The sequence below is a fragment of the Salmo salar genome, chromosome 11 (genome assembly GCF_965601325.2).
Source record: "Salmo salar chromosome 11, fSalSal1, whole genome shotgun sequence".
In the NCBI taxonomy this organism is placed as follows: Eukaryota; Metazoa; Chordata; class Actinopteri; order Salmoniformes; family Salmonidae; genus Salmo; species Salmo salar.
Genome location: NC_138301.1, coordinates 98,607,158 through 98,634,307, shown reverse-complemented (window position 1 = coordinate 98,634,307; position 27,150 = coordinate 98,607,158). Strand labels below are relative to the sequence as shown.

Below are 27,150 nucleotides of genomic sequence, written 5' to 3'. Positions count from 1 at the left end.
TATCCACTTATTTTTTCAAAGGTGGTTGCAATGCTGTGAAAAACATTTGTACAACAGCATGTTTTTGCAGAGGGACTCTTATTTAAAATAGAAATAATAGGGATATTGCTGCCAGCATAATATCACAGAGTTTCTACATACTGTATTGTCTTTGATAATATCCTGCTTCTAGGAAAATGGTAATGGGAGTGACGCACAAAAGTAATCTGCAAGGCAGAATAATCAAACCCAGAGCGATAGGCATGCTCGGTTCCGTTCAGAAGAGAGGTATCGCCGAGACCAATGCTTTATATATAGATGAATACCATGGGACAATGTTTTGAAGCCAGCCTCCATTTTAGTACTCCCCCATCGTTGTAAAAAAGCTATATTTTGGAAGCTATAAAAATTAATTTATTAATCTACATTCGCTTTTGCCACGTTTATTCTATAATATACACATTTAAATGATATTGAGCTAAACATAGAAATAAATAAAACATAATAAAACATATACAAACATTTTCCTTAAAGTATACTTTTTTGAGAGCACCAATGTTGCTGTCCCCACTTTAAGAAAAAAATACTTCATGACAGGTAATTTTGTCCTTGAAACATTGAGTACAGTTACACGCACACAATTCTATGATTATTGTGGAAAGTCAGATTTAAAACGTTTATGCTTCGCAAGAAGACCGTTTTCCCTAATAATCCGGTTTACATGGACACCTTCTAAATCAGGCTACCTGATGGAACTTAAACAGATGCAGAAAATGAACAATAAAATAAACGTTCTACCACTGCGACCATGTTATTTTTGTGAAGCCTATTTGATTCCGAGTTCAGACATTTAAAGTTTGTATAGGAAAATTATTTCTAAGATGCATACTTTCAGTTCTTCCGAAGTCACTTTATTGGCACAATAGAGCTGAGGCTTGTGCTACCGGTGCTGGTACATGCGCAGATCAAATATACCAGATCAAATACACCTCTGGAATTCCGAGGAGTACCAATATGGCCGGTGGCTTCAAAGCCTCTCATTGGCGAATGCATAAGCCACGTTCAAGACAACTCAGAAATGGGAAATTCCAGACTCGCTGTAGATTGGAAGCTCTCCGCAAAAAACGAACACACATTTTAACTCGGAGGATCCAAGTTTCCGAGTTGTCTTGAATGCGGCAAGGGCACCAGCAATCCACTAATAGGAAGCTCAACGCAAAAAAACGAACGCACATTTTAACTCGGAGGTTCTGAGTTTCCGAGTTGTCTTGAACGCGGCAAGAGCATCAGCAATCCAGGGTGTAATGCCACGTTCAAGTCAACTTGGGAACTCGGAACCTCCGAGTTCAACTTTGTGTAGGTTTTTTTGCGTAGAGCTTCCTATTGGGTTGATTCTGATACTTTCCAAATGTGAAACTTTAATATATATATATTTTTTTTGGGGGGGTGGATCAGCTTTAATATTGCAGATAGATTGTTGCTTCCATCAATGTAATTGTCTGCATCATTTCCAATCCTGGGAAACTCTTTCTACAACAAGTATACAACTTACGAATTTGAACGTGGCATATACATCATTGCCCAAGACTCACATGTGACGTGACGTCAAATTTACAAGTGTCCAAATCAGGCAGGAGCTTCTCAGAGAGAAAATCAACCTCAAGATGGTAAGAGAATGAAAAAATATCCTCAAATATTGGTAGAATGGAGAGATAAATTATGAAATGCTATGTTTACAATGTTTACTATAATGTTAGACATTTTATTTAACAACACAATCATTGAAATGGTTGGATACCCAGTAAGCTAGCTAGCTAGACCATGCCAGTCCACAGTAACCACACATCAAACCTGTCATGTTTGTTTCCCGAGTTTTCTCAACACTGTATAGGCCTACCATGCCAATTGCTCTATTCATGCTGTTGATACCAGTTAAACGAGGACTGGTACATGTTGATGTGGCCTGTTTTAAAAAAGAACAATGATAAACAGGGAATATAAAACAAGAAGACAGAAGATATGGTGAAGTAAGGAGTTTTATTAAAAAGCAGACTTCTCAATGTTGCATTTGAAAGAAATCAGTTACTCTTGAACTACACAAATGTCAACCTCAACTAAAACTGATGGTGGAAGGAAAAAACATAACGGGGATGGAGATTTTGTATTCTTTATGCAACATCAAAAGTGGCATCATGTGTTTGTCTTGTATATATTATTGATGCTTGAGTTAGAAAGCGCATACACATTTTAATCATCGTCTTTTAAAATATAAAGCAGTCACAGAGTTCCATTAAAACCATTTTGCCAGGTTCCAACCCTTTGGAACCCAATCTTTAAGAGATCGACAAATGTCAAGTCACTTGTCCTATAGATTTGTCAAGTAGGCTAAGTCACCCCAAAGCGCTGCTCTAGGATCAGCTTAAACTACCCTCATCCTGAACATGACATTTAGGAGTAAAAACACAGCAGGTCCTGAATCAGTACTTAAGGGGAACTTCTATCTAAAAACAATCAGGTTCTCAATCAAATCTACAGTAGCTGAGAGAGGTGCACCGAGAACCAATAGTTGCCTTAAGCCAGTGTTTCCCAACTCCGGTCCTCGAGTACCCCCAACAGTACATATTTTTGTTGTGGCCCTAGACAACTTATCAACTTATCATCAAGCCTTTGAGAAGTTGAATCAGGTGTTTTTGTCCGGGACTAAAACAAAACGGTGTGCTGTTAGGGCTACTCGAGGACCGGAGTTGGGGAACACTGGCCCAGGCAATCCTGAGGGCTGGAGTTGGAACTGCCACAGGCCTCCACTCTGGAGTAAGTAGCTCTCATGGACCAATAGCAAAGCTGGAAGCAACAAGGCAGGAATTAGCAGGAGCCCAGCTATTGATGACAGATCTCCCATAGTGCACGTGGGTCTTCCCTGTTCTGATTGTCAGCGCTCTGAGCACATGGCTTTGAAGGTTGCTCCCAGAGACTTAAGTCTGTCCTCCAACCTTCACTCTTACATTTTTTTTATTAAATATATTTATTCTTTATTTTAATGGCATTATGTCCAAAGACAAACAAACAAACTTAGTGCAGTTATTTTCTTAGTCTGTCCATAGGTTCACATGCACATCCATTGCAATAGTCAGTCTTCCAATTCCTCAGACCTTACTGTAGTAAGCTGGGTGGGTTTATGCTAACAGTCTTTAGGTTTTGTATTGGTAGACAAAATGGACACTCATTCATGGCCGTCTGCTTTGTCAGAAGCGACCATAGCAAAGAGCTTGATATAACTTAGAAGTAAAATGTGTCAAGATCATAGACTTCAACAAGGTAGGAATAATGGGTGTCTGGGTATCAGCATGCATTACAGACATTGAACAAAAAGCCTGTTGTTACTGAGGCTGACCCTATTTCAACATGTCGAAAATCCATATGAAAGGAATTGTAGTTACTGTATTTTAGAACCTCTCCTTTCTGGACTAACAGCCAAACCAGGGGTACTGAGTTAGAGCTGTGTAGAAGTGTGTACTGTAGGAATTGGGTAACCAAATGCCACACAAAGCAATTGGTTACGGGGAACACTTAACAGCTCAGATTACTGTGTGCAGACTGTTCACATTGCATTGCCAAAATGGTGGATTTACACACCCACTCAGCACAATCCCATATTCTATCCTACTCATTGAATTCATAGGTTTTGTTGGACAAGCTGGACCAAAATGCAATGTCAGATTATCGCTGATTTCTGGTAGTCAATAGGCCTCTATTTGAAGAAATAGCAAAGTGCTACACTAACGTAAACATTGTAAATTATAGCATTGTATTATGTTACATATGGGACAGAACATTATTTCTTCAGCCACCACAAAAAGAGCTCATTCTCTTTAGGTTAGCCATGACATTCTCTGAGCTTCACTCAGTTTTCTAGTGCAACATCATTTCATTTCCAACTTCACCCCCACAAAAAGACTTTAGGGCGAGAGCTAAGAATACAGTTTGTGAGGGTGTTTTTTGGGGGCTTGGACAGAATCAGGTACAGAAGATGCAGAAAGGTAGGCAGGAAGCGGATCAGATATAAACAAGTTGAAGCATTAAAAAAGGTAAATAAACAAAAAGAATGTACATAAGGGCTCCTATGGGTGAAAGTCTGTACTACTGTAGCCTACTCCACGGGTCATCTGAAGCTTTTTCAGTCTTTCTGGACATTTATGGTGATAACTGTTTGAGTGTGTGATATATCTTGCAGATTGATCAAGTTCACATGTTATCCAGGTGGTTTTGAAATAACAAAGTGACACCAATAACTAAATATCCTGCCACTCAGGCAGTATAGACCACTACTGACAAGTCATGGAGTAAACCTGGTTGTTATACCATCCAGTAGCATGAAACTAACAAAGGTTTCTAATATATGTGATAATATGTCACTATTGTAGTCTGTCAGATTCTCTAGACCTATACAAGCATTTCCATGCAAAATGTCACAGTATTGTTTTTCTCCATTTTACACATATTTTGCTGAAATTTAGGAAGGCAAATGGTTCGGGGCTTAAGTCCAAAATCATTATTATTATTTGCTTACAAGAACACAGTAAAGCCTTAGGGGTTATTTTCCAAGAAAAAGCAAGACACCTCCCACATCCTAACCTCACCTGCCAATGTATTCTGAGAAAACAGAGCCTATTTTACTGTCAGCATCATTTACCTTAGCATTCAGAACTGTACACAAAACTCTCCATTATGTCATTAGAACTCTAAAGCTAGTTTCTGTATTTGTTGATGTCCCAATGCAAACAGATGGTGACTATGCACAACACTCTCTCCCCCTGCAGTCTCAATTAAGGCACTGATCCCCACCCCTTCTTCAGAACAGGAAAACTCACCTCCCTAATGACAGTATTTTACTGGAAAGCCATTTCACTTTCCCTTAGAGCCAGTAGTGGTTGCACATGCAAATAGACCAAAGGAGTCGATTTGCAGTTATTACCTCTATATTACAGGTTTGGTTTACAGTCTATCTTTCCTATCTTATTAGTGATTTGCAACAAGCAGGTTTACTTACAGATGAATAGAGATTGAGAACAAGGAAGATAATTGGTTTCTTGTCAGGATGTGGATAGAATAAGTATATAGGCCTACAGTACAAACATTGCTAGTTTGACTGTATATTTGGAGATTTTCCACAATGGAAGACTTTCACAGTCCTTCTTTATTGAAATCACAGCAGCTCTAGTGGCCTTTAGAGGGAAAGTCAGATACCCCACCTTTGTTTTCAAAGAAGTGTCATGTTATTCCATTCTCCGGCCCACTTTTAAATGAGTACATACAACACTGTACAAGGTGCTAGAAAATAGTTTTCTCTTGTGGTACCAAGATACTGTATTTTACTGTACAGTACTGTTCCCGTACTCTACCAAGGCTAAGTGAAGCAATTCTACAGTTCACATTTACCCATAGTCCCACACACCCATTCACCCATCCCCCTCCCCTGCCTTATTCTCCATTGCAGGTCACATTTCTCAAAAAAAAATACTCTTGTAAACATTTTTGTTTTCTCATTACCTAGTGCAATTATAACCCTGTGCTCCTTATTAAAGAAACCGGACCATGTTAATGCCTCCCCAAAATAACCATACAACAGGATCATATAGATCAACACAACATAACGGGCCCAGTCTAAAAAAATGGCACATATAATAAAGCATTTGAATTTGACAGAGGAAATGTGATCTTGTTTGTTCTCTCTTGCTTCGTTGTTATGAGATCCCAAGCCAATATGATAACTGCCAGCGTCTTGAATCTTGGCTTAGTGTAGGCTGTAGTCGATTGACATTGAGGACCAAATGATATTCGTTTCTAAAACCAGATCAATCTTGTTTTCACTTAATATAGAACAATAACATATAAAAACCATGATGTGCTTTTGCATCATGCGATTATAAGACAACAATTCAAAGCAAGGCTTTTCAGAAGGCTTGGAAGTTGATTATTTAGGTTTTTGGGACCACTCAAATTCTACTGTCTCCTTACCTCATGTTTTTACCCAGGTCTTATGATCAAGTACACATTCATAAACTACAACATACAGTGTGGGTGTCTGATAGGCCTATCAATGTGTTACCCCAAGCAACTAATTCCGGTGGGTTATCGACCAACCATTATCGTTAGAAGCTATTTATAGACTCCTTCCCTACTTTTGGCAAAACGTAACAGAGCGAGAACAGACAAAATATATAAAAACTAAAGTGCAACAAAACTAGTAAATGTCTCTGTGCAACATTTTGTCTCTCGTCTCCCCCCTGCCGTAGAGCAACAGTCGTCGTCAGCATGACCGACCGTCCAAGTCCACAAACCTCAAATCCTCCAATCGAACAGGGAGATATGGGGGCAAATTTCAGTTAGCCTACTTCTTTAGAACAGTCTAGGCAGCTCCATAAGCTCCCCATCAATCTCTTCCTATAACCTCTTCAAGTGCAAATGCAATAAGCCAACAGAAATGTATCATATTAGTTTCATTCAATAATTTACAAAAAACAAATACCGGATGCAAGAAAGCTGTAGGCTGGGTGCTGTAGTCTTAGTGCTGATCCTTTCGAGCACGCTGTAACGTTAGTAAAACCGTGCTTTTCACCTGCAACTCACTTTGAAGTCCTCACTACTATGTAGTATGCTCAATTCAGCATGTCTCTAGTGCCCTCCACCCCAGATGAAAGCCAGGCCATACCCAAGTTACACAAACCTGGGTGAAACACAGGCGAAATGCATGACTCTGAAAAGAAACGCATATATAAAAGGTATCTCCTTCCATATTAATGATATATCCTCAGGCAACTGCAGCTGTTGTTTCTTTTCTGTATGCATATTCATAAGTGGCTCTGTTGTTGATGTATTTTAGATTCTCTGAATTCGTTTTGCATGCAAGCTTTGTGTTAGCGCATGTTCGTGTCTCTGACATTTCCATGACTCAGTCTGTGTTACTGTGTACTATTGTAAGGGTATGCTAAGTTTGCAAGCACTGTTAAGCTGATTTGTCAGAGTCTCAGATGCATCAGTACTGTATTAGAGGTTAAAATCACAAGGTGGGTGGGAACAGTGATTGTGCGTGTGTGTGTGTGTGTGTGTGTGTGTGTGTGTGTGTGTGTGTATGTATATGTTCTGTATGTACGTGTGTCTATCCGTTAAAAGACACAGGCATTGCATTGACTGGCCAATCGAAGATGACGTCATTTTGTCTAAGGATGATCCATAGACAAAAGCTCTTCGTGTTTCCAGATAATTTTTTCAATGGCGTGGAAAACCACAACCCTTAAGCAAGGGAGGTTAAAAGTTTCTTCTCTCTCTCTCCCTCTCTCTCTCTCTCTCTCTCTCTCTCTCTCTCTCACAACATCACATGCTATTTTTTTCCCCAACATGAAATTGTTCCACTGATTTGCTGTATGTTGCGATGAGATCATATTATTTCTTCCAAGAATTTGTGTGGCACATCAAGAAGGAATATGGTAATTTGTATAAAATACACTGAGCCATGTTGCTCCTGTAGAGTACTGTATGTTTAGTCTCTCACACAGCCAGAGCAGTGTGATCTGTTTCATGGTTACTTAGGTTATTTATAGAACCCATGCTGCTTTCCTAGAAAGAGGACTATCATTTTACAGTCTTATCTGAGACACACTCCATAGATGTACAGTAACTGTTACTGTTGTGTAGCAAGTTCTACAACTATGCAGGAATGGTAACACAACAGTGTTACTTTGTTCAGTTTTAACTACAATGTGGTCTTGAAGATGAATACTAAAAATATTCAGGAGAAAATGACCTGATGTCTCAGGTCTAAAGTAAAGTTCTTCCATGTTCAAATGAGAGCATTTTTATTCTCGCTAAGTCATTCTGTTTGTTCCCCAGCAATGCTTGTGTCTGTTCAACATAACACATCTTGTACTCCCTGCCCTGCTAAAGAATACACAGTGTGTGTGTGTTGTACTGTAAGTTTTGAGAGCATGGCTTTTTGTACTGAGAGGTTACCTTAGGAAAGGGCGGAGGAAGAGGGGTGGAAGAGGAGAGAAAGAGCGAGCGAAAGAACATGTGGCGGTGGATGGAGAGATAGACGTCAGAGGATGTTCACTGCCCGTTCATTCTCAGGTCCTCTCCTAACTCCTTCCCTTCCTGTCCTGGGGCCATGTCACCCCGCCCCCCGGCCTCGCCTCCTGGCATCAAGCCCCCCTCTAACACAGCCTCCTCCTCCTCCTCCTCTTCCTCCTGCTCCTCCTCCCCTGCCTGGGGACCGACAATTTCTGCGTCCACGCCCTCCCCTCCAGCCTCCCCCAACCCTGGGCTGACTGTATCCAACAGAGAGTGAGTCCTGCGTGGGTCCTTCTGCTCCGAGTACAGCCTCTGGTCCAGGGACAGGCTAGAGGGGGTCAGGGATTTAAAATCGGTTTCGAAAGGGAGCACCACCCCGGGTCCAGCGGCCCCCAGGGCCAGGCCCAGGCCCACACCAGCGGCCACCCCCACACCAGCCCGGTAGACCTCCATACCATCAGGCAGCATGGACTTGATCTTGGGTAGCCAGCGTTTGCGGACGCGCCGAGCGTTGGTGCACATGTCTGCGGCAATCACGTTCATCTCGCTCTCTTTGAAGTTGGGTGCAAAGTTCTGACAGTAGACTGGAGAGAGAGAGAGAGACAGACAGACAGACAGAAAGATACAGAGAGAGAGAGAGAGAGAGAGAGAGACAGACAGAAAGATACAGAGAGAGAGAGAGAGAGAGAGAGAGAGAGAGAGACAGAAAGATACAGAGAGAGAGAGAGAGAGAGAGAGAGAGAGAGAGAGAGAGAGAGAGAGAGAAAGATACAGAGAGAGAGAGAGACAGAAAGATAGAGAGAAAGAGGCAGAAAGAGTTGGAAGACATTCTTTTTAAAAATAACCAGCTGTTTTGCCTGTGGCTCAGTCTATATGAATAGGTGATCAAAATGCTTGTGTTTTCATAACCTAAAATGGCTAATGGCTACAGACTAGTCTGGAACATCACACTTCTTCATTCAAAGTCTCATAAACCATCTACAATAGTTTGCCTCTGAAACAGTAACATCATTCAACAGAGGCTGCCATCCCCCTGAACCATTATCCTCCATTCTAAACAACCAGATATTTAACAATGTAAGATCACCGTTTGATCAACTTCAGACTCACGTTTGACAGCGTTGAGCACACGGCTGTCCAGAGGTTTCCTACTGGGGTCACTGGTAGAAGAGCGGATGCCAGTCCCACAGCTGTTAGCCAGGGTGTTCCTGCAGGCACACAGAGCCAACACCAGAGGGCAGCGTGAACACCACTTCCATATGAATACACATTTCAACACGACTATAGCACACTGCAAACCGTAGGTTTATGTTGACTTGAGAAGATAGATTCATACATATATACTAAACTTTGTGCAAGTAAGGGCATTGAAAACAAGGAATCTAAATGTAAGTTGGATATGTGTATGGATTTTGAGTCTGAATACGATCGCATATGAAACAGACACTTCATCATCAAAACTATACTGATAAAGCTAACAGCTTCTGGATCTGAGTCACACCTAAAACATGTAAATCATTTAACTGTTAATCAATACCTTATAGATTAGCTTTGACTTACCTGTCGAAGAAGGTGGCGAGCAGGCGACGCAGTAGGACTTTGTGTTTGATGCCAGCACACAGGTGACAGTTCATTAGCTGGCCCCGTGTCATAAACACAGATGTACCTTGGGTAGTGTGAGAGAGAGCTTCCTGATTGAAATAGGTTTCCCCATCACGACTCCATTACCCTATGTATTTCTATCGCTACTTTATAACCAACTCTCATTTCTTTCATTAAACATTTATGCTGTAAAAGTACTCTCACCGAGACAGTGCTATTTCACCCCATCACTTATCTTCATTCCCATCACTTATTTTATGTGACACCTCTTGAATAAATAAGATTTCCATCGTATTCATTACAAATGGCAAATCAACTTGAACTTGAACATTTCATACAGCATTTGATCTAATCTCTACCTTCTACCTCAACCCTTTTACCAAAGACCAACAGAGACTTCAGCCTTGCTACTTCAAAAAAACTGGTCTCATCTAACCAGTATTCACCGATCCCTCTCCCCTCCTGCTGCCTACCTCCTACCAGCTCCAGTTTCTCCCCCGGGTCTCCTTCGGTGTAGAGCTTGGGGTGGCAGCGGTAGCCGATCTGGCTGACGAGGCTGGCGGGCAGGGCCACCAGGTCCCTACGGATCAGCACACAGGAGCGGCTCTCCAGGGACAGGGGCATGGCTGCCATCTCTGGCTTTTCCTGGACTGGAGAGGGACAGGTGAAGAGAGGGAGTGGGTTAACTCTGTAGTGGAAGAAATCATAAGAGTTATGGAAATAACAATAAACCCTTTCTATAGAGAGGGAGGCAAAATCGCCCCGGGTGAAATACAGAGAGACAGAAAGACAAAGAGAGACAGGCAGACACACAGGCTACTATCTAGTCCTTCTACAGTGCTCTTACATATTTCAAGGAGAAAGCTAGATAGAATTTAACATCAGCCTACACAAGGTTAAGGTGATCTCCATTAAAAGTGAGGGTGTTTAATAAATGATTCAAGGCCTAGCACAGCTAAATTCCAGATAAGCAACGTGCTGTATCAGCATCTTGAGAGACATAGACATAGGGGAGAGTGTTACTGGTTTCAAACTGTGGATTAATTTCCCTCCCAAAACCTTCACATTGACCTCTAAGATTGCGCGTACACACACACGTACACACACACACGTACACACACACGCACGCACGCACACACACACACACTCTCTCTCTCTCTCTCTCTCTCTCAAATATCCCACAATGTCACCCTGGGGTGTTCTGACTGATTGTAGATAGAATGGATTTCATAAATATCTGAAACTCTAGACTTCGACAAACCTGTCCAATAGCAATGCCCTCTGAAACAAAAAATATAAACCTCTGCAGTAGGGACAGTGGGGTGTTTTAGTGTCTGTGTGTGTGTGCGCGCATGAGTGTGCATATGTGCAAGTACAGTGCATTCGGAAAGTATTCAGAACCCTTGACTTTTTCCACATTTTGTTAAATTACAGCCTAAAATGATTTCAATGGTTTCTAAAAATCAAAAAAATATCACATTTACCTAGGTGTTCAGACCCTTTACTCAGTACTTTGTTGAAGTACCTTTGGCAACAATTACAGCCTCGAGCCTTCTTGGGTATGACGCTACAAGCTTGGCACACCTGTATTTGGGGAGTTCCTCCCATTCTTCTCTGCATATCCTCTCAAGCTCTGTCAGGTTGGATGGGGAGCATTGCTGCACAGCTATTTTTATGGCTCTCCAGAGATGTTCGATCGGTTTCAAGTCTGGGCTCTGGCTGGGCCACTCAAGGACATTCAGAGACATCTTGGCTGTGTGCTTATGGTAGCTGTCCTGTTGGAAGGTGAACCGTTGCCCTAGTCTGAGGTCCTGAGCGCTCTGGAGCAGGTTTTCATCAAGGATATCTCTGTTCTTTGCTCCATTCATCTTTCCCTCGGTCCTAACTGGTCTCCCAGTCCCTGCAGCTGAAAAACATCCCCACAGCATGATGCTGCCACCACCATGCCTCACCGCAGGGATGGTGACAGGTTTCCTCCAGACGTGACGCTTGACATTCAGGCCAAAGAGTTTAATCTTGGTTTCATTAGACCAGAGAATCTTGCCTCTCATGGTCTGAGTCCTTTTTATGGCTTTTGGCAAACTCCAAGCGAGCTGTCATGTGCCTTTTACTGAAGAGTGGCTTCCGTCTGGCCACTCTTGATTGGTGGAGTGCTGCAGAGATGGTTGTCCTTCTGGAAGGTTCTCCCATCTCCACAGAGGAGCTCTGTCAGGGTGACCATCGGGTTCTTGGTCACCTCCCTGACAAAGGCCCTTCTCCCCCGATTGCTCAGTTTGGCTGGGTGGCCAGCTCTAGGAAGAGCCTTGGTGGTTCCAAACTTCTTCCATTTAAGAATGATGGAGGCCACTGTGTTCTTGGGGACCTTCAATACTGCAGAAATGTTTTGGTACCCTTCTCCAGATCTGTGCCTCGACACAATCTTGTCTCGGAGATCTACAGACAATTCCTTCTACCTCATAGCTTGGTTTTTGCTCTGACATGCTTTGTCAACTGTGGGACCTTATATGGACAGGTGTGTGACTTTCCAAATCATGTCCACAGGTGGACTCCAATCATGTTGTAAAAACAAATCAAGGATAATCAATGGAAACAGGATACACCTGAGCTCAATTTCCAGTCTCATATCAAAGGGTCTGAATACTTATGTAAATAAGGTATTTCTGTTTTTTATTATCGACATTTTCGTAATGTTTGCAAATGTATTAAAAATCTGTTTTCACTTTGTCATTATGGGGTATTGTGTGTAGATTGATGAAGAAAAATAAATAATTTAATCAATTTTAGAATAAGGCTGCAACGTAACAAAATGTTGAAAAAGTCAAGGGATCTGAATAACTTTCGAATACACTGTATGTGTGTGCATAAAAGCCAATTCATGCTCGATCCAAAGATGGAGAGTTTGATGCAATTGCGGAGCCGCCGGAGGCATGCAGAGGCCAAATTGAGCTCTGTACCGCATTGCCGTGCGCCACCCCTATTTCTTAACAATGTGGACGCCTCCGTATAGCTCCGTATAGCACCGCATTGACATGATTGGTTGATGGTAGGTGGTGGCAGGAGATCCAGTATAAACACTAACTCACTTCCTTAACAACATCCTTCACAACAGCTCTGCTCGCAAGAAGTATAAATGCCCTGAAAACTGCGGATGCTGTATTGCAGTAAATGCTGTATGGCCTCTGCAGAAGTCGGATTGACCATGCAGAGCATTTAGTTGTATAATTAATACAGTAACCATAACCTCATATAATATTCTCATAAGTCTACATAAATAAGACTATTTAAAGCCCACCATCAAATGAGCATGACAAGAGACAATGCTAATAGTGCACGATGTTCATGATTGATGTTATGAGATGCATTATATGAAACACCATTTTATGAGGCCACGTGACATTATTTATGACACATTCATGATTTTGTAAAAACAATGTATAGGTCAGCCTGGAAGACTGGCATGCACGGCTATCATATGTGTTACCTGATACAAGAGTATTAACCTGATCCATTCTCCAGCTCACATGCAACACTCAGTAATGTGTTAATTAAAAAACTATTTTATACATGGCTGTTTTTGTGTGTATAAGGTGAATGAATTTACCTAACATGCATATTCTTTGAATCTAACATTTAAAAATGAAAAATATATTGCTTCATTTTTGCATGTTTCATGAACAATGTTGGGGTAATGTGTTATAAAGTGACATGTTACTGTACTCTGATTACTTTTTTGTGGCAAAGAAATAACCTAACACAGTAGTTGAGTTACTATGTTACTTTTTCAAATAAGTAACTACATACTTTTACAATATTATTTCCCTTTTTCTTTGTTGGCACAAATAAAACATGAAAATCCCTCCCCATAGGCTACTGTACATTTGTCGTGCTTTTCCTGTTTCTACAAGAATGTTGTGGCGGGTAGCTGGCATAGTAGCTGGTAGCTAGATAGCTAGCGAGATGGCAGAGACAATAGACTTTATCGTGGAATTATTCACATTACTTCGAATTGGTAGTAGAAAAGCCAGTTGTCGTTGTATTTGAGCTCTCATTTTAATGTGCCCAGTTGGTTTTATATATGCATTTACAGTACTTATGTGTAAATAATTCAACAAAATCATTTATTTTAAGTATTGTAAAGGAGATATTGTGTCGGTCATTATTACTTGGTATAGCCCAGAGTTATAGATTAGGCTACGGATGGTAGGCTATGCAAGGCATTCAAAGGCAGTGTGCACCCTTTAATGAGCATAAGAATGAATGACCAACACATGCAAGGCATCTTCAGAGGGTTTTCTGTTTTTGGTAACGCAAAAGTAACGTAACAAGTTACTTTCCATTGTAAGTAACGTTGTAACTAGGGCTGTCCCCGACCCAAAAATATATTGGTCGCCTGAGAGTCGTCTGTTTTAACTTATATTTTTCCATATATAGACACACCCTATGTGTTTTAATAAAATCAACTATATGCACTGAGCTTGTCTAATACTTTAAGTGCACTGTTTGATGAAATAATTAAGACACATAAATGACTCAAGAGGGAGCCAGAGATCAAGATAACCAGAAGAAAAAACCTGTTCTCAACCGTCCCCCTTCCGCTCCTGCTGGCCTTTGACTTTTTCATGTGGAGGGCCAATTTACAATTTATCTTACCATTTCTACCAATCTGCGTCCCAGTTATGATTTTCATAAGCACATTTTCATGGAACAGTTTAATTTAAATTATAATAATGTATTTTAGATATATTGCAAACTAGGTAAAAATAGCCTACATAAAGCCAACAAACAAAAACAGGTGGAAAATATCTTGATATAAATAAATATCCTATAAATCACTGGCTACACATGGAGGATTGTTCATGTTCTCCAATCGCATTCATCTCTCTACTCTGCCTGTCTACAACGAACTTGAAACATTGTATCAACTATCAACTGGGTATGGCCTGCAAAGCACTGGGTCTAGCAAACTTGCAACATTGTATAAATTACTCTGGGGACTCAGAGTTTCCTGTGCAAGTGAGACAGACACAGCTGTATTTGTGCAAGGGATAAGAAGTCATCTTTTTTTATGACGTTTACACTGGATCAGAGCATGTCATTTTTCCCATTCACACCGAGGGTCGGTGGTTATTGAAAGGAGTAGAGCTGGATAGATTTTTAAAATACATTGAGGAACTATTGTCATTCTTAATGGATGTAAAAACAGACTTTGTTTACTTGCTGTTTGAGGTGAATAAAAAAAATACTTTGAGAAGCTCCACAGCTCATTAGTGGTGGTGAGTTAAAACAATCAGAAATACTATCAGACATCCCCAAATGAGCACATTTATACATTTGCGTGCAGGCCAGTTGGTTTAGGCCTACATGCATACGTGTCCACTCCGATAATGAGAATGACAAAAGACTGGAGTAATAATATATTGAATGCATTAACAGAAATGACCGTAACCAAACAAACATTGTATATTAGAAATTATAGGAATTAATGATAAATGTACTACTGGTGGTATATGTAATGGTGAGATGCTAGATACTAACAATCAAAGGGCAAACAATTCACACAATTAAGTTATGAAACAATGAATGCGCACAAATTGGCGGGAGAGAGCGTATTCTGGAGAGAGACAAGCCTGGTGCATCTAAGCCACAATCCCCTTCTTCTTGACTCAACATTTTAAATTATACCCAAGACACATTATTTTCACACCTACTGTAGGCCTAAGGAATACTCTCACTCTTTCCGATACCTGTCTAAGAGTGATGGACTGTGCCATCCCCACGGCCTCCGCAATGGATTAGTCCAACAAGACAGGCGCCAATCAGACAGGTGTCTAGTGTGCCATGAATTTTTTGTTACAATTTTTGACTGCTGAACTAAAAAAATCTCAGTCGAACAACAACCTATCGACCAAAGAAATCGACCAGTTGACTAAATGGGGTCAGCCCTAGTTGTAACATAACGTGTTACTTTTAATGCAAGTAATGTTGTAACATAACAAGTTACTTTTAAAAGTAACGTTCCCCATCAGTGCTCATGAAGTGAGATGTTGCAAGGGAGCCCTTGCTTTGACATGAAAGGATATTCTCATAACAAGAGGTAGTCAGAGAACTGGGCAGCACTTTATTTGATACAGTCCTGTATGGAACTTGTGCTTATTTTCCCTATGAAGTATTAGAAACCAGGAGGACTATATATGGTAATAATGATCAAACTGGTTAATTTTTCCAAGGTAGAGTTAATTTTTCCAAGGTAATGTATAGAACAGAAGAGTTTATCCCGCTTATACCGCAGTTAACAAATAAAACAATACTAAATCACACATTTACCTGTAGAAATAAAACATTTTCATTGATATTTTCATTTTTATAACAAATTCATACTTTCTCATCTTTTGGTTGCTAGAGACGCGACCCAGTTGTTCATTCGATTAGTTCTATATTTAAGGACGCAACCCAGATGTTAATTCTATATGTTCCATTGCTATGCTCGCTAGCAATGTTCTTATGCCTTGCTTGCTAGCTAGCCAACTAGCTACGGTTAACACAGTCACGACGTCTGCAGACATAATAACAGAGAAGTAGCTGAATTTGCGTTTGCTTAAGCTGTTTTCTATTGAATTTGGATACATCCATAACAATGAGCAGATGATGCCCAATTTTGCCTGGCATAGTGCCTTCTCTCAGGACACGCGTCGATACAAATAGTTTGTTGCTAGCAAACCTGCCAATATGACAACCAAATAAAAAAATATCAGTTGCTGAAAACAGCTGGTCAAACTAGAAACATGTCGGAGGATTTGACAGCATAGCACCACTTGCGTCATGACTACCATAGAATTTCATGTTCATCATTCACCATGTTTGGTCATCCCAAAAATATGTCTCTACAAAAACAAATCAATTGCTAGTTAGCTAGCAATGTTTTTCTTTGTTGGACCTGCTTTTACAATGTATCCAATTTCGGTTTGTGTGGTTGTTGGTTTAGCTTTCTGTAACTTTGTAGCAATGGTCTGCATGTGTAGGTGTATATTGCATCATGATTGCAAGATTTCCCAGTATCTTTTCCAACTGTCCCGATATCTTGTCCAACCGTCCTGTTATTTGGTTTTAATGTCCATTCCAGAATGCTCTTCTAGCCAATCAGAAACGACTATTCAACAATGCTGTGGTATAACATGTATTATATGTTATTTCTACAGGTAAATGTGTGCTTAAGTATTGTTTTCTTTGGTAACTGTGGTATATGCAGTATAAACGCCTCCGTTCTGCACATTATCTTGGAATAATGAACTCCGCAAAGGGACTCGGCGGTCATCCATTATTTTCAAGGTAATGTATAGAACGTCGCATTTATCCCTTGCATATCAAAGTGAACACCAAGGAAATAGCTGGCAGTTAAACAAATGAGTAGCAGTTATACTAATATACTGTTACAGAGAACTGCATTATTAAGCAACAGTTGATACTTACTTCCGTATGGGTTGGCTGAGCGCCCATAGATCTGACTGTAGGCCTCTTCCGTGATCCCGTCGTACGGCTCTTCCTCAAACTCCTCATCCTCATTCTGGTAGGAGGTTGGGCTGTCCGTGGTAGGCAGGCTGGAGGCCCCAGGACTGGACCTCTCTCCCCCGGCCACTGGATAGGGCTGCATCCCCGGGAAGATGGTGGTTCCCCCCGCCCCCGTGTAGAACAATGAGCTTCCCTTGGAGAGCCGCCCTCCCGGCTCAGATGAAGAGGACCCTTTCTTATGGTGACTCAGGCTGGGCAATGGATCGCACCCCTCCAGTTTGATCCTCCGCGTGGGCTGCACCAGGGAGGGGGACCAGCCCGGCAGCCCCAGGATGGACGTCCCTGACCCGGCCAGTGTGTTGTTACTGGGGCTCTGGGGCTCTGAGCCTGGTTGCTGCTCCTCCATGGCTGCCGTCTGAGAGTCACAGTGGGGCGAGTTGGCCTTAAACATCAGGTCCATGCCCCGCTCCACAATATGCTGGATCTGAAGATACCCGGCGGTGTACATCACCACCAGCTGCTCGCTGGCTGCCATGGTCAGCTTTCCCGTGTAGCAGAAGGATAATATCAGCTGGAAGCAGGCGGGAGTCACCGACGAGGGCAGCTCGAACTGACTCTTGGACGAGCTGCTGAACAGGTCTCGGAAGTAGAGACTGCTGGCGGCTAGTACAGCCCGGTGGGCCTTGAAGGCCTGGCCTTTAACCAGGATGGAGACATCGCAGTACTGACCGAGCAGGCGCTGCTCATTGAGGGAGCCCAGCACCGTGCTGCCGAAGTTGGGGATCTCCAAGTGGAGCAGCTGGGACATGGTGGTGGAGGAAGAGGAGGTGGAGGAGGAAGAGGCTTCAGAGAGTCACCACAGACAAGGCCAGAGAAAGGGACATCTGTACAAGGAGAGAAGAAGAGATGGATTAGACAAATTGGAAAACTTGAGAAGAGAGGAGAATAGAGTATGTGAAAGACAGAGAGCAAAAAGAGAGGTGAGACAGATAAGTGAAACCGATGTGTGAAACAGACGGTACAGCGGGAAAGGGAGGAAGAGAGAGGGGGAAGTTGGAGAGAGAGCAGAAAGAGACATATGAGAGAAGAATGTGTGAGTGAAGAGAGAGACATGGGAGAACTGCAGAAATATGGTACAAAAACATGAATTAAGGTAATATGCAAAGTAAGTATTCAAACTAGTAGGCCTCAATGACCAAAGGAACAGTTAATATAATCAGTGTAATGATATAATTTACATGTATTTTTCCAACTCAATAAGTATGCTCCCATCACTTTGACTGTATAAACTAAGCTGTAGCCAGCAAGGAAACATGCATAATAACTAGAAACACCTAACTTCAGAGACACAAATAATTGTGACTTTGATAGCTCTTTTTACGATAACACCCAGTTACAGCCAGACATCCTCCCCAGACATATTTGCATACGTTCCTTCTTTCCATGAACCTTATCTCTGTGTTTTTCTCCACCACACACTCGCCAGTTTCATTATTGAGCAACGCTGCAGAAGGGTTTCCAAGAATACAAACGGAAAATTGTCAACCCCTCTCTACCCCCCTCCATAGACACACACACACACACACACACACACACACACACACACACACACACACACACACACACAGCCCTCTTCTCCTCTCTCTCTCTCACACACACTTGGATGGACGCAAGCACAAGCACAAACACACACACACACCTCCATCCCAGACAACTCTGACCTGTACAACCCAGTCCTTAGGAAAGGAGAGTGGACACACCATGAAGCTTTCGCACGCCAGGACCAGAAGAGTAGAAAGGAGGAGAGAGAAAAAAGCGCTCTGATGCTCTTCATCTGTCTCAAAGCCTTGCTCTCTGTCTCACTCAGCGCTCTGAGCTTTTCCCTCTCCCACTGTTTCTCTCTTTTAAAGATTTTCTCCCTCGCTCTCTCTCTCCTTTCACTCACCCTCACGCTCTTTCTCTCTCTCTCTCTTTCTCCCTCTGTCTCTCCCAGGGCTGAATTCAACAAGTGCTGCTGCAGCTGGAGAGAGCGCATCAATGATGAAGGGAGTGGGAGGCTCTCTGTGTGCAATCAATGCAGCATCTATACGTATGTCGCAGGGAGAGGGAGGGATGGAGCCAGGGAGCGAGATGGAGGGAGAGAGAGAGAAAAACACAGGCTACAGTTACAGACAGAGACAGAGACGGAGACTGGGCGAGGGAGGGAGGGGGTGGGCTGAGAGAGGGAAAGTCATCTAAGGACAGTACGAGCAAAGAAAGACAATTGCGTTTGGAGCAACTTCAGCTCCTATCTGGATGTAGACAATGACCAAGAGAGAAAACATAATCAAATAACTAAGTAAATAAAATGAAAGTTAAATCAGAGAAAAAGGGGAGCAGAGAGAAAAGGAGTTAATTATATTGTCGGAAATTTGAAGTTGAAAGTAACACAGTCATTTGCTCTGAAATCTTCAATGCAATATCTTATTGAGAATGTGACTCACAAAAACAGCTCCTACTATTACCACTACTGATTCTGAATGACGGAAAAGATTGAACTTGCTAGCGTTTGTGCAAGTATTACGTTAGATTGTCCGTTTAAAATGCTGTGACTGTCTGTTGGGGGATTTCTAACATGAGTGAGTGAGTTCTCCCAGTGAGATGTCACTGAGTTCACTGTATTAGTTTGTTCAGGTAGACAACTTCCTCTGTTGTTGTCTGGTTACATTTTTGCACAGGCACTAAGCAGGGCTCCCGGACTGGTGTTTGGGATGGATTAGAGAAGGAAAAAGGACCCCAGACGTCATTGAGTTTGACAGAGGAAAGCCCAGGGAAAGGTTAGACAGCAGCTTACACTACAGAGAGTGTCTCTGCTAAGGACTGTGAGGGAAGCTGTGAACATAAAACAACCATGACACAGACTGACACACGAGAGAGAGAGAGAGAGAGAGAGAGAGAGAGAGAGAGAGAGAGAGAGAGAGAGAGAGAGAGAGAGAGAGAAGACAGGGAGATATGTGGTGTGGGGTGTGGGCAACATGAAATGTGTGTTTGTAAAAAGTTGGAGTTTCACTCGTAAATTACTCACTGCGTAGCTATGTAAACAACACCTGCTATGTAAACAACACCAGCATTTTTATCTCCCTCCCTCCCTCTCTCGCTCTCTCTCTCTTATACGCTCCCTCTCAGACAAAAACCCAGCCTGCCAGATGTAATGAAAAGATACCAAAACTGGGCAAACTTCTCACTTCACATCACCACAGGGAAAGAAAATGGAGAAGGGGAATCACACAGTCAGTTAGTGTGGTCACACATCAGCATTCATATTCCTGCCACAGCAGTGGTGATGTCTGTATAAAAAACTAAAACTCAGACGAGTTCTGTCCCATTTAACACCTGCATACCGTCATTGACATGCTTCCCTCATCGTATCTGTCTGTCTGCCTGTCAGCAAGCTGAAGCCTTAGGATACCTCCCCTCACTCCTGCTTTCTCTTTCCCCCTCCCTCTCTTCACACCACTTTCCCTCTGAGCTGCTGTCTTTCTGCCAATTAATGCACACGGGGCTGCAATGCAGTGAGTCCCGTGTGCACCACAGCACAGAAAGAAGTGAAGCATGCTGGGTATAGAGTCTACAGACATGCATGTACGTGCCAGCCTGGGCAGAGAGGGGGAGGGGGAGCCAGAAATATGTTGAGTCAGGCAGACGGGACGACACAGCACTGCGCACAGCACATCAGAGAAAGAGAGAGAGACAGAGAGAGAGAGAGAGAGAGAGAGAGAGCGATGCCACATGACAAGAATAACAAGATACATTCATCAGAGGGAGAGAGTTAATGCGCTTGTGTGTCAGAGAGGGTGTGTGTGTGTGTGTGTGTGTGTGTGTGTGTGTGTGTGTGTGTGGCGCGCGCGCACATCCACTCTTTATGTGTCACTGTGAGTTATGAGTGTGTAGGTGTAGTTTATAGAATGGGAGATGACATTTGAATGCTTTTACTGCTCCTTCTAAATTTGTTGGAATGTGTTGTGGAAATTTGAATCAGGGCAGCACTCTGGGGCCTGGTGCTGATTACTTGTAGTAGCAGGCTGGAGTATTTGAATATGCAATACATGACAAGTAACAAAACACTGATACAATGATAGACAAGGACAGTCACACAAATGTAATACACAACGATACACAAACAATACAACAACAGAAATTATGTGTGGGTTAGAGTGTGTCTGTGTGTGAGTGTGTTTGTATGTGTGTCCCTTCACAGTCCCCGTCATTCCATGAGATGTTGTTTAATCCGTTTTTAAAGGTAATTTTACTGTTTGCTTGAGTAATTGGAGACAGAAGGGAGTTCCATGCGATCATGGATCTGTATAATACAGTGCGTTCCCGTGAATTTGTTTTGTACTTAGGGAAGAGACCCCTGGTGACATGTCTTGTGGGTTATGTATGGATATCTTAGCTGAATGTTATTTGATTATGCAGACTGGAATAGTCATCACAGTAATATTTCTCATTAAAACTAGGAGAGATGCAGTTAGTTTCCCGTCAAGCCTCAAGCAGGAAAGACTAGCAGGCATGTTGTTGATGTTAGTTCTGTAGGTGCAGTTAACGGCAAAGTGTGCTGCTCTAGAGTTGCTAGGTCTTTTTTTGCTGCACTTGACCATATTACCAGACAATAATCAAGATGGGACAAGACCAGAGCCTGAACAACTAGTACAGTTGATCTTTGAGTCAAAAAGGCAGAGCATCTTTTTATAACAGACAGACCCCTCCCCATCTTCACAACAACTCTGTCAATATGACTTGACCATGATAACTGACCATCCAATCCTATACCTTTTTATTTATTTCACCTTTATTTAACCAGGTAGGCCAGTTGAGAACAAGTTCTCGTTTACAACTGCGACCTGGCCAAGATAAAGCAAAGCAGTGCAGCTGTATTCATCGACCTGGCCAAGGCTTTCGACTCTGTCAATCACCACATTCTTACCGGCAGACTCAACAGCCTTGGTTTCTCAAATGACTGCCTCGCCTGGTTCACCAACTACTTCTCAGATAGAGTTCAGTGACCTCTGGCAGTTCAGGGACCTCTGGCAGTCTCTATGGGGGTGGCACAGGCTTCAATTCTCGGGCTGACTCTCTTCTCTGTATACGTCAATGATGTCGCTCTTGCTGCTGGTGATTCTCTGATCCACCTCTACGCAGATGACACCATTCTGTATACCTCTGGCCCTTCTTTGGACACAATGTTAACTAACCTCCAGACGAGCTTCAATGCCATACAATTCTCCTTCCATGGCCTCCAACTGCTCTTAAATGCAAGTAAAACTGAATGCATGCTCTTCAACCGATCGCTACCACACCTGCCCGCCCACCCAGCATCACTACTCTGGACGGTTCTGACTTAGAATATGTGGACAACTACAAATACCTAGGTGTCTGGTTAGACTGGAAACTCTCCTTCCAGAATCAAGCATCTCCAATCCAAAATTAAATCTAGAATCTGCTTCCTATTTCGCAACAAAGCATCCTTCACTCATGCTGCCAAACATACCCTCGTAAAACTGACTATCCTACCGATCCTTGACTTCGGCGATGTCATTTACAAAAAATCCTCCAACACTCTACTCAGCAAATTGGATGCAGTCTATCACAGTGCCATCTGTTTTGTCACCAAAGCCCCATATACTACCCACCACTGTGACCTGTACGCTCTCGTTGGCTGGCACTCGCTTCATATTCATCGCCAAACCCACTGGCTCCAGGTCATCTATAAGTCTTTGCTAGGTAAAGCCCCGCCTTACCTCAGCTCACTGGTCACCATAGCAGCACCCACCTGTAGCACGCTGTCCAGCAGGTATATTTCACTGGTCCTCCCCAAAGCCAATTCCTTATTTGGCCACCTTTCCTTCCAGTTCTCTAATGCCAATGACTGGAACAAACTGCAAAAATCACTGAAGCTGGAGACTCATATCTCCCTCACTAACTTTAAGCACCAGTTGTCAGAGCAGCTCACAGATCACTGCACCTGTACAAAGCCCATCTGTAAATAGCCCATCCAACTACCTCATCCCCATACTGTTATTTATTTTGCTCCTTTGCACCCCAGTATCTCTACTTGCATATTCATCTTCTGCACATCTATCACTCCAGTGTTTAATTACTATATTGTAATTATTTCGCCACTATGGCCTATTTATTGCCTTACCTCCCTTATCCTACTTCATTTGCACACACTGTATATAGACTTTTCTATTGTATTATTGACTGTATGTTTGTTCATTCCATGTGTAACTCTGTGTTGTTGTTTGTGATGCACTGCACTGCTTTGCTTTATCCAGGTCGCAGTTGTAAATGTGAACATTTTCTCAACTAGCCTACCTTGTTAACTCTTTAGGGATAGGGGGCAGCATTGGGAAGTTTGGATGAAAAGCGTGCCCAGAAGCTACAATATGCATATAATAGTAGTAATAGATTTGGATAGAAAGCACTCTAAAGGTTCCAAAACTGTTAAAATAATGTCTGTGAGTATAACAGAACTCATATAGAATGCGAAAACCTGAGAAAAATCCAACCAGGAAGTGGGAATTCTGAGGTTTGTAGTTTTCAAGTGAATGCCTATCGAATATCCAGTGTCTGTGGGGTCAGATTGCACTTCCTAAGGCTTCCACTAGATGTCAACGGTCTTTAGAAGTTGTTTCAGGCTTCTATTGTAAAAGGGGAGCGAATAAGAGCACTCTAAGCAGATGGCCCAGGTGAAAGCCTTTAGTTTAGTCATGCGCGTGGCCATGAACGCGAGCTCCATTCCCTTTCCTTTCTAATGAAAACAGTATTGTCCGGTTGAAACATTATTGAATATTTATGATAAAAACACCCTAAGGATTGATTAGAAACATGGTTTGACATGTTTCTACGAACTCAAATGGAACTTTTTTGACTTTTCGTCTAGACTTTGTGCCTGCGCTTTGTGCATTTGGATTACTGGACTAAACACGCAAACAAAAAGGAGGTATTTGGACATAAAGATTAACTTTATCAAACAAAACTAACATTTATTGTCTAACATGGAGACCTGGGAGTGCCATCAGATGAAAATCATCAAAGGTAAGTGATTCATTCCATTTCTGACTTTTGTGACACCTCTCCTTGGTTGGAAAATGGCTGTATGGTTTTTGTGACTAGGCGCTAACATAATCGCATGGAGTGCTTTCACTGTAAAGCCTTTTTGAAATCGGACACAGCGGCTGGATTAACAAGAAGTGTATCTTTAATCGTATGTATAACACTTGTATCTTATGTCAATGTTTATGATGAGTATTTCTGTAATTTGATGGGGCTCTCTGCATTTTCACCGGATGTTTGTTTGAGACAATGCATTTCTGAACATAACACGCCAATTTCAAATGAGGTTTTTGGACATAAAGATGAACTTTACTTTAGCGGGTGAACTCTGCCTAATGGTCCAACGCCGCGTCTCCCTCACTCCATATGGCGTTGGCCCACTCCAGGGCTTTGCCTGAGAGGCAGGAGACGAGGGCGGACACCCTCTCACGTCCTGAAGGAGCCGGGTGGACGGTCGCCAGGTAGAGTTCCAGCTGTAGTAGGAACCCCGGGCATCCGGCCGCCGTCCCATCGTACTCCCTCGGGAGCGCGAGCTGAATCCCGTTGGAACTGGGTGAAGGAGGGGTGGACAGTGGGGCCTGCTGTAGTGGGGCTGGTGTAGGCATTGGAAGACCTCCTTCTCTCTCCCATCTAGCCATCGTCTGCAGCATGCGATCCATGGCGGTGCCCAGACGTTGAAACATGGTCGCGTGCTGCTGGATGCGCTCCTCGACCGCCAAAGGGGGGCCGTCTGCTCCTGCTGACTCCATTTCAAGGTGAGTGATTCTGTAATGCGTCTGTGTGTAGCTGGTGTAGATGAGTCAGGCGCAGGACAGCAGATATGAGTAATGTTCGCAATTTTACTGAACAATAATCACAATACACGTCAATAAATCCAAAGCCACAATTACGGACCGCAATACAATAAACAATCACTCACTAACAAACATGGGGGAACAGAGGGTTAAATAATGAACAAGTAATTTGGGGATTGAAACCAGGTGTGTAAGACAAGGATAAAACAAATGGAAAATGAAAAGTGGATCGGCGATGGCTAGAAGGACGGTGGCGTCGACCGCCGAACGCCGCCCGAACAAGGAGAGGGACCAACTTCGGCGGAAGTCGTGACAGTCTTAGAGAATGTTTTGAGCCAAATGCAATGCTTTTAGTTTTAGATGTACAGTATTTAAGACCAGTTTATTACTAATCACCCATTCTGATACTGACTGTAACTCCTTACTTAGAATTTCAGTGAGCTCACTGGCTTTGGGTGTTGACATGTAGAGTGTGGAATCATCTGCATACATAGTCATTCTAGCTTTGTGTAAGACCAGTGGCAAATCATGTAAAAATAGAGAAGAGTAACAGCCCAAGGTAACTGCCCTGAGGGACACCGCACTGTACATATCTGATGTTGCAGTAGCTTCCATTGAAGAAAACTCTCTGGGTTCTATTGGATAAATAACTTTCCAACTATGTGATGGCAGGTGATGTAAAGCTATAGCAAGTGAGTTTCTTCAATAACATCAAAGGCTGCACTGAAATCTAACAATACAGTTCCAACTATCATCTTATTATCCATTTATTTTAACCAATCATCTGTCATCTGAGTCAGTGCAGTACAAGTTGAGTGCCATTCTCTATATGCATGCTGAAAGCCAGTAGTTAACTGAAAAAATATCATTGTATTTGGACAGAGATAGGCATAATATGGAGAAAAAAATAAGTAAAATACAAACATTGTTTAGCTAATAGAGTCCAATAATCAGGCACTTGTGAGTTTCAGTTTGTGTACGTGTGTGTGATGTTGGACTGAAGCTACTGACCCAGAAGTCCTGTATTAGCGGACCGATATAGCCGTCTGTAGCGCAGGTAACATATTTTCCTGTTGCTGTAACAATTGCTTGTAGACATATTTTGTTGATTTAAAAGATCACACACCTGTGATAGGGAAACACTGTCCTCTCCATTACTCCAACCTTCTTTAAATTTGAACGACATGATGGTAGCAACATTGGCTTACGCTGGAACTCCACACAATTCCTGCCAGCAAGCTCACAGGGGCCGATGGAAACAGCAACAAACAGCAGGGATTTAAACATGCCACAAGCCCGGGAATATCCGCGGTCCCAGCCACAAGGGCTAACCACGTCACGGGCTGTGTTCAAACTGTCAAGGAAACCTGGCTAGCTCAATAGCTAGCAGACAGGCTAGCTGCTTCGCCAAGTAGTAGCTCTTCAGACTTTAGGGTTTGGCAGTGTCCCGGGACAAATAGTAGCGGTCTCAGTAACTGAAGTACCCGTCCCAGCAAAGATTTTAATTTGATCAGTATTTTGTTGCTGAGAATTTTCCTGCACAGCAGGAAATGCAAACTTGTACTGTATTCGAGTTTCAAAAATGATCTAAAGTTTGTAATTTCCACTTTAAAATTTCAGACTTGATTTGCCCTCATGAAAAATGTATCAACCCCAACAAAAATGTCCATTAATTATAATCCACATAATAATTAAACATTTCTGTTGCAGCAGGATTATTTTCCTGCTGTAGCAAACTGGCTCAAATTAAGATCCTACATATGTAGGCTTAACACAATATATGTTTTAATGCATATAGTGCAGCAGCACCTTTCAATGCTTATAATGTGTGTTATTCTATATCCCTTCGAGGATAGATACAAGTCAATTAAAATTCTATACAATGTTAAACAGAGGCAAACATAGGCTAACAGCTTTCCAGCACAAAGTCTAGTCACTGCTATAATGGTGAGGCTATACATTCTCAATATGTGTCACACCCTGATCTGTTTCACCTGTCTTTGTGATTGTCTCCACCCCTCTCCAGGTGTAGCTCATCTTCCCCATTATCCCTGTGTATTTATACCGGTGTTTTCTGTTTGTCTGTTGCCAGTTCGTCTTGATTGTCAAG

The 27,150-nt window shown here is 42.4% G+C and overlaps 1 protein-coding gene across 1 annotated transcript in view; it reads right to left on the bottom strand.

Annotated features, from left to right (window-relative positions):
* Window positions 1–1,997: 1,997 nt before the first annotated feature.
* The window catches only part of nacc2 (NACC family member 2), a 48,456-nt gene continuing 23,303 nt past the window's right edge, over window positions 1,998–27,150 (bottom strand). Inside the window, exons 2-6 of the mRNA XM_014128687.3 lie at window positions 17,113–18,035; window positions 10,119–10,295; window positions 9,604–9,709; window positions 9,154–9,251; window positions 1,998–8,627 (exon numbers count right to left, since the gene is read on the bottom strand). Of these exons, the coding sequence (XP_013984162.1) occupies window positions 8,083–8,627; window positions 9,154–9,251; window positions 9,604–9,709; window positions 10,119–10,295; window positions 17,113–17,959 (1,773 nt within the window). The 5' untranslated portion in view covers window positions 17,960–18,035 and the 3' untranslated portion in view covers window positions 1,998–8,082. The remainder of the gene's footprint in view (window positions 8,628–9,153; window positions 9,252–9,603; window positions 9,710–10,118; window positions 10,296–17,112; window positions 18,036–27,150) is intronic.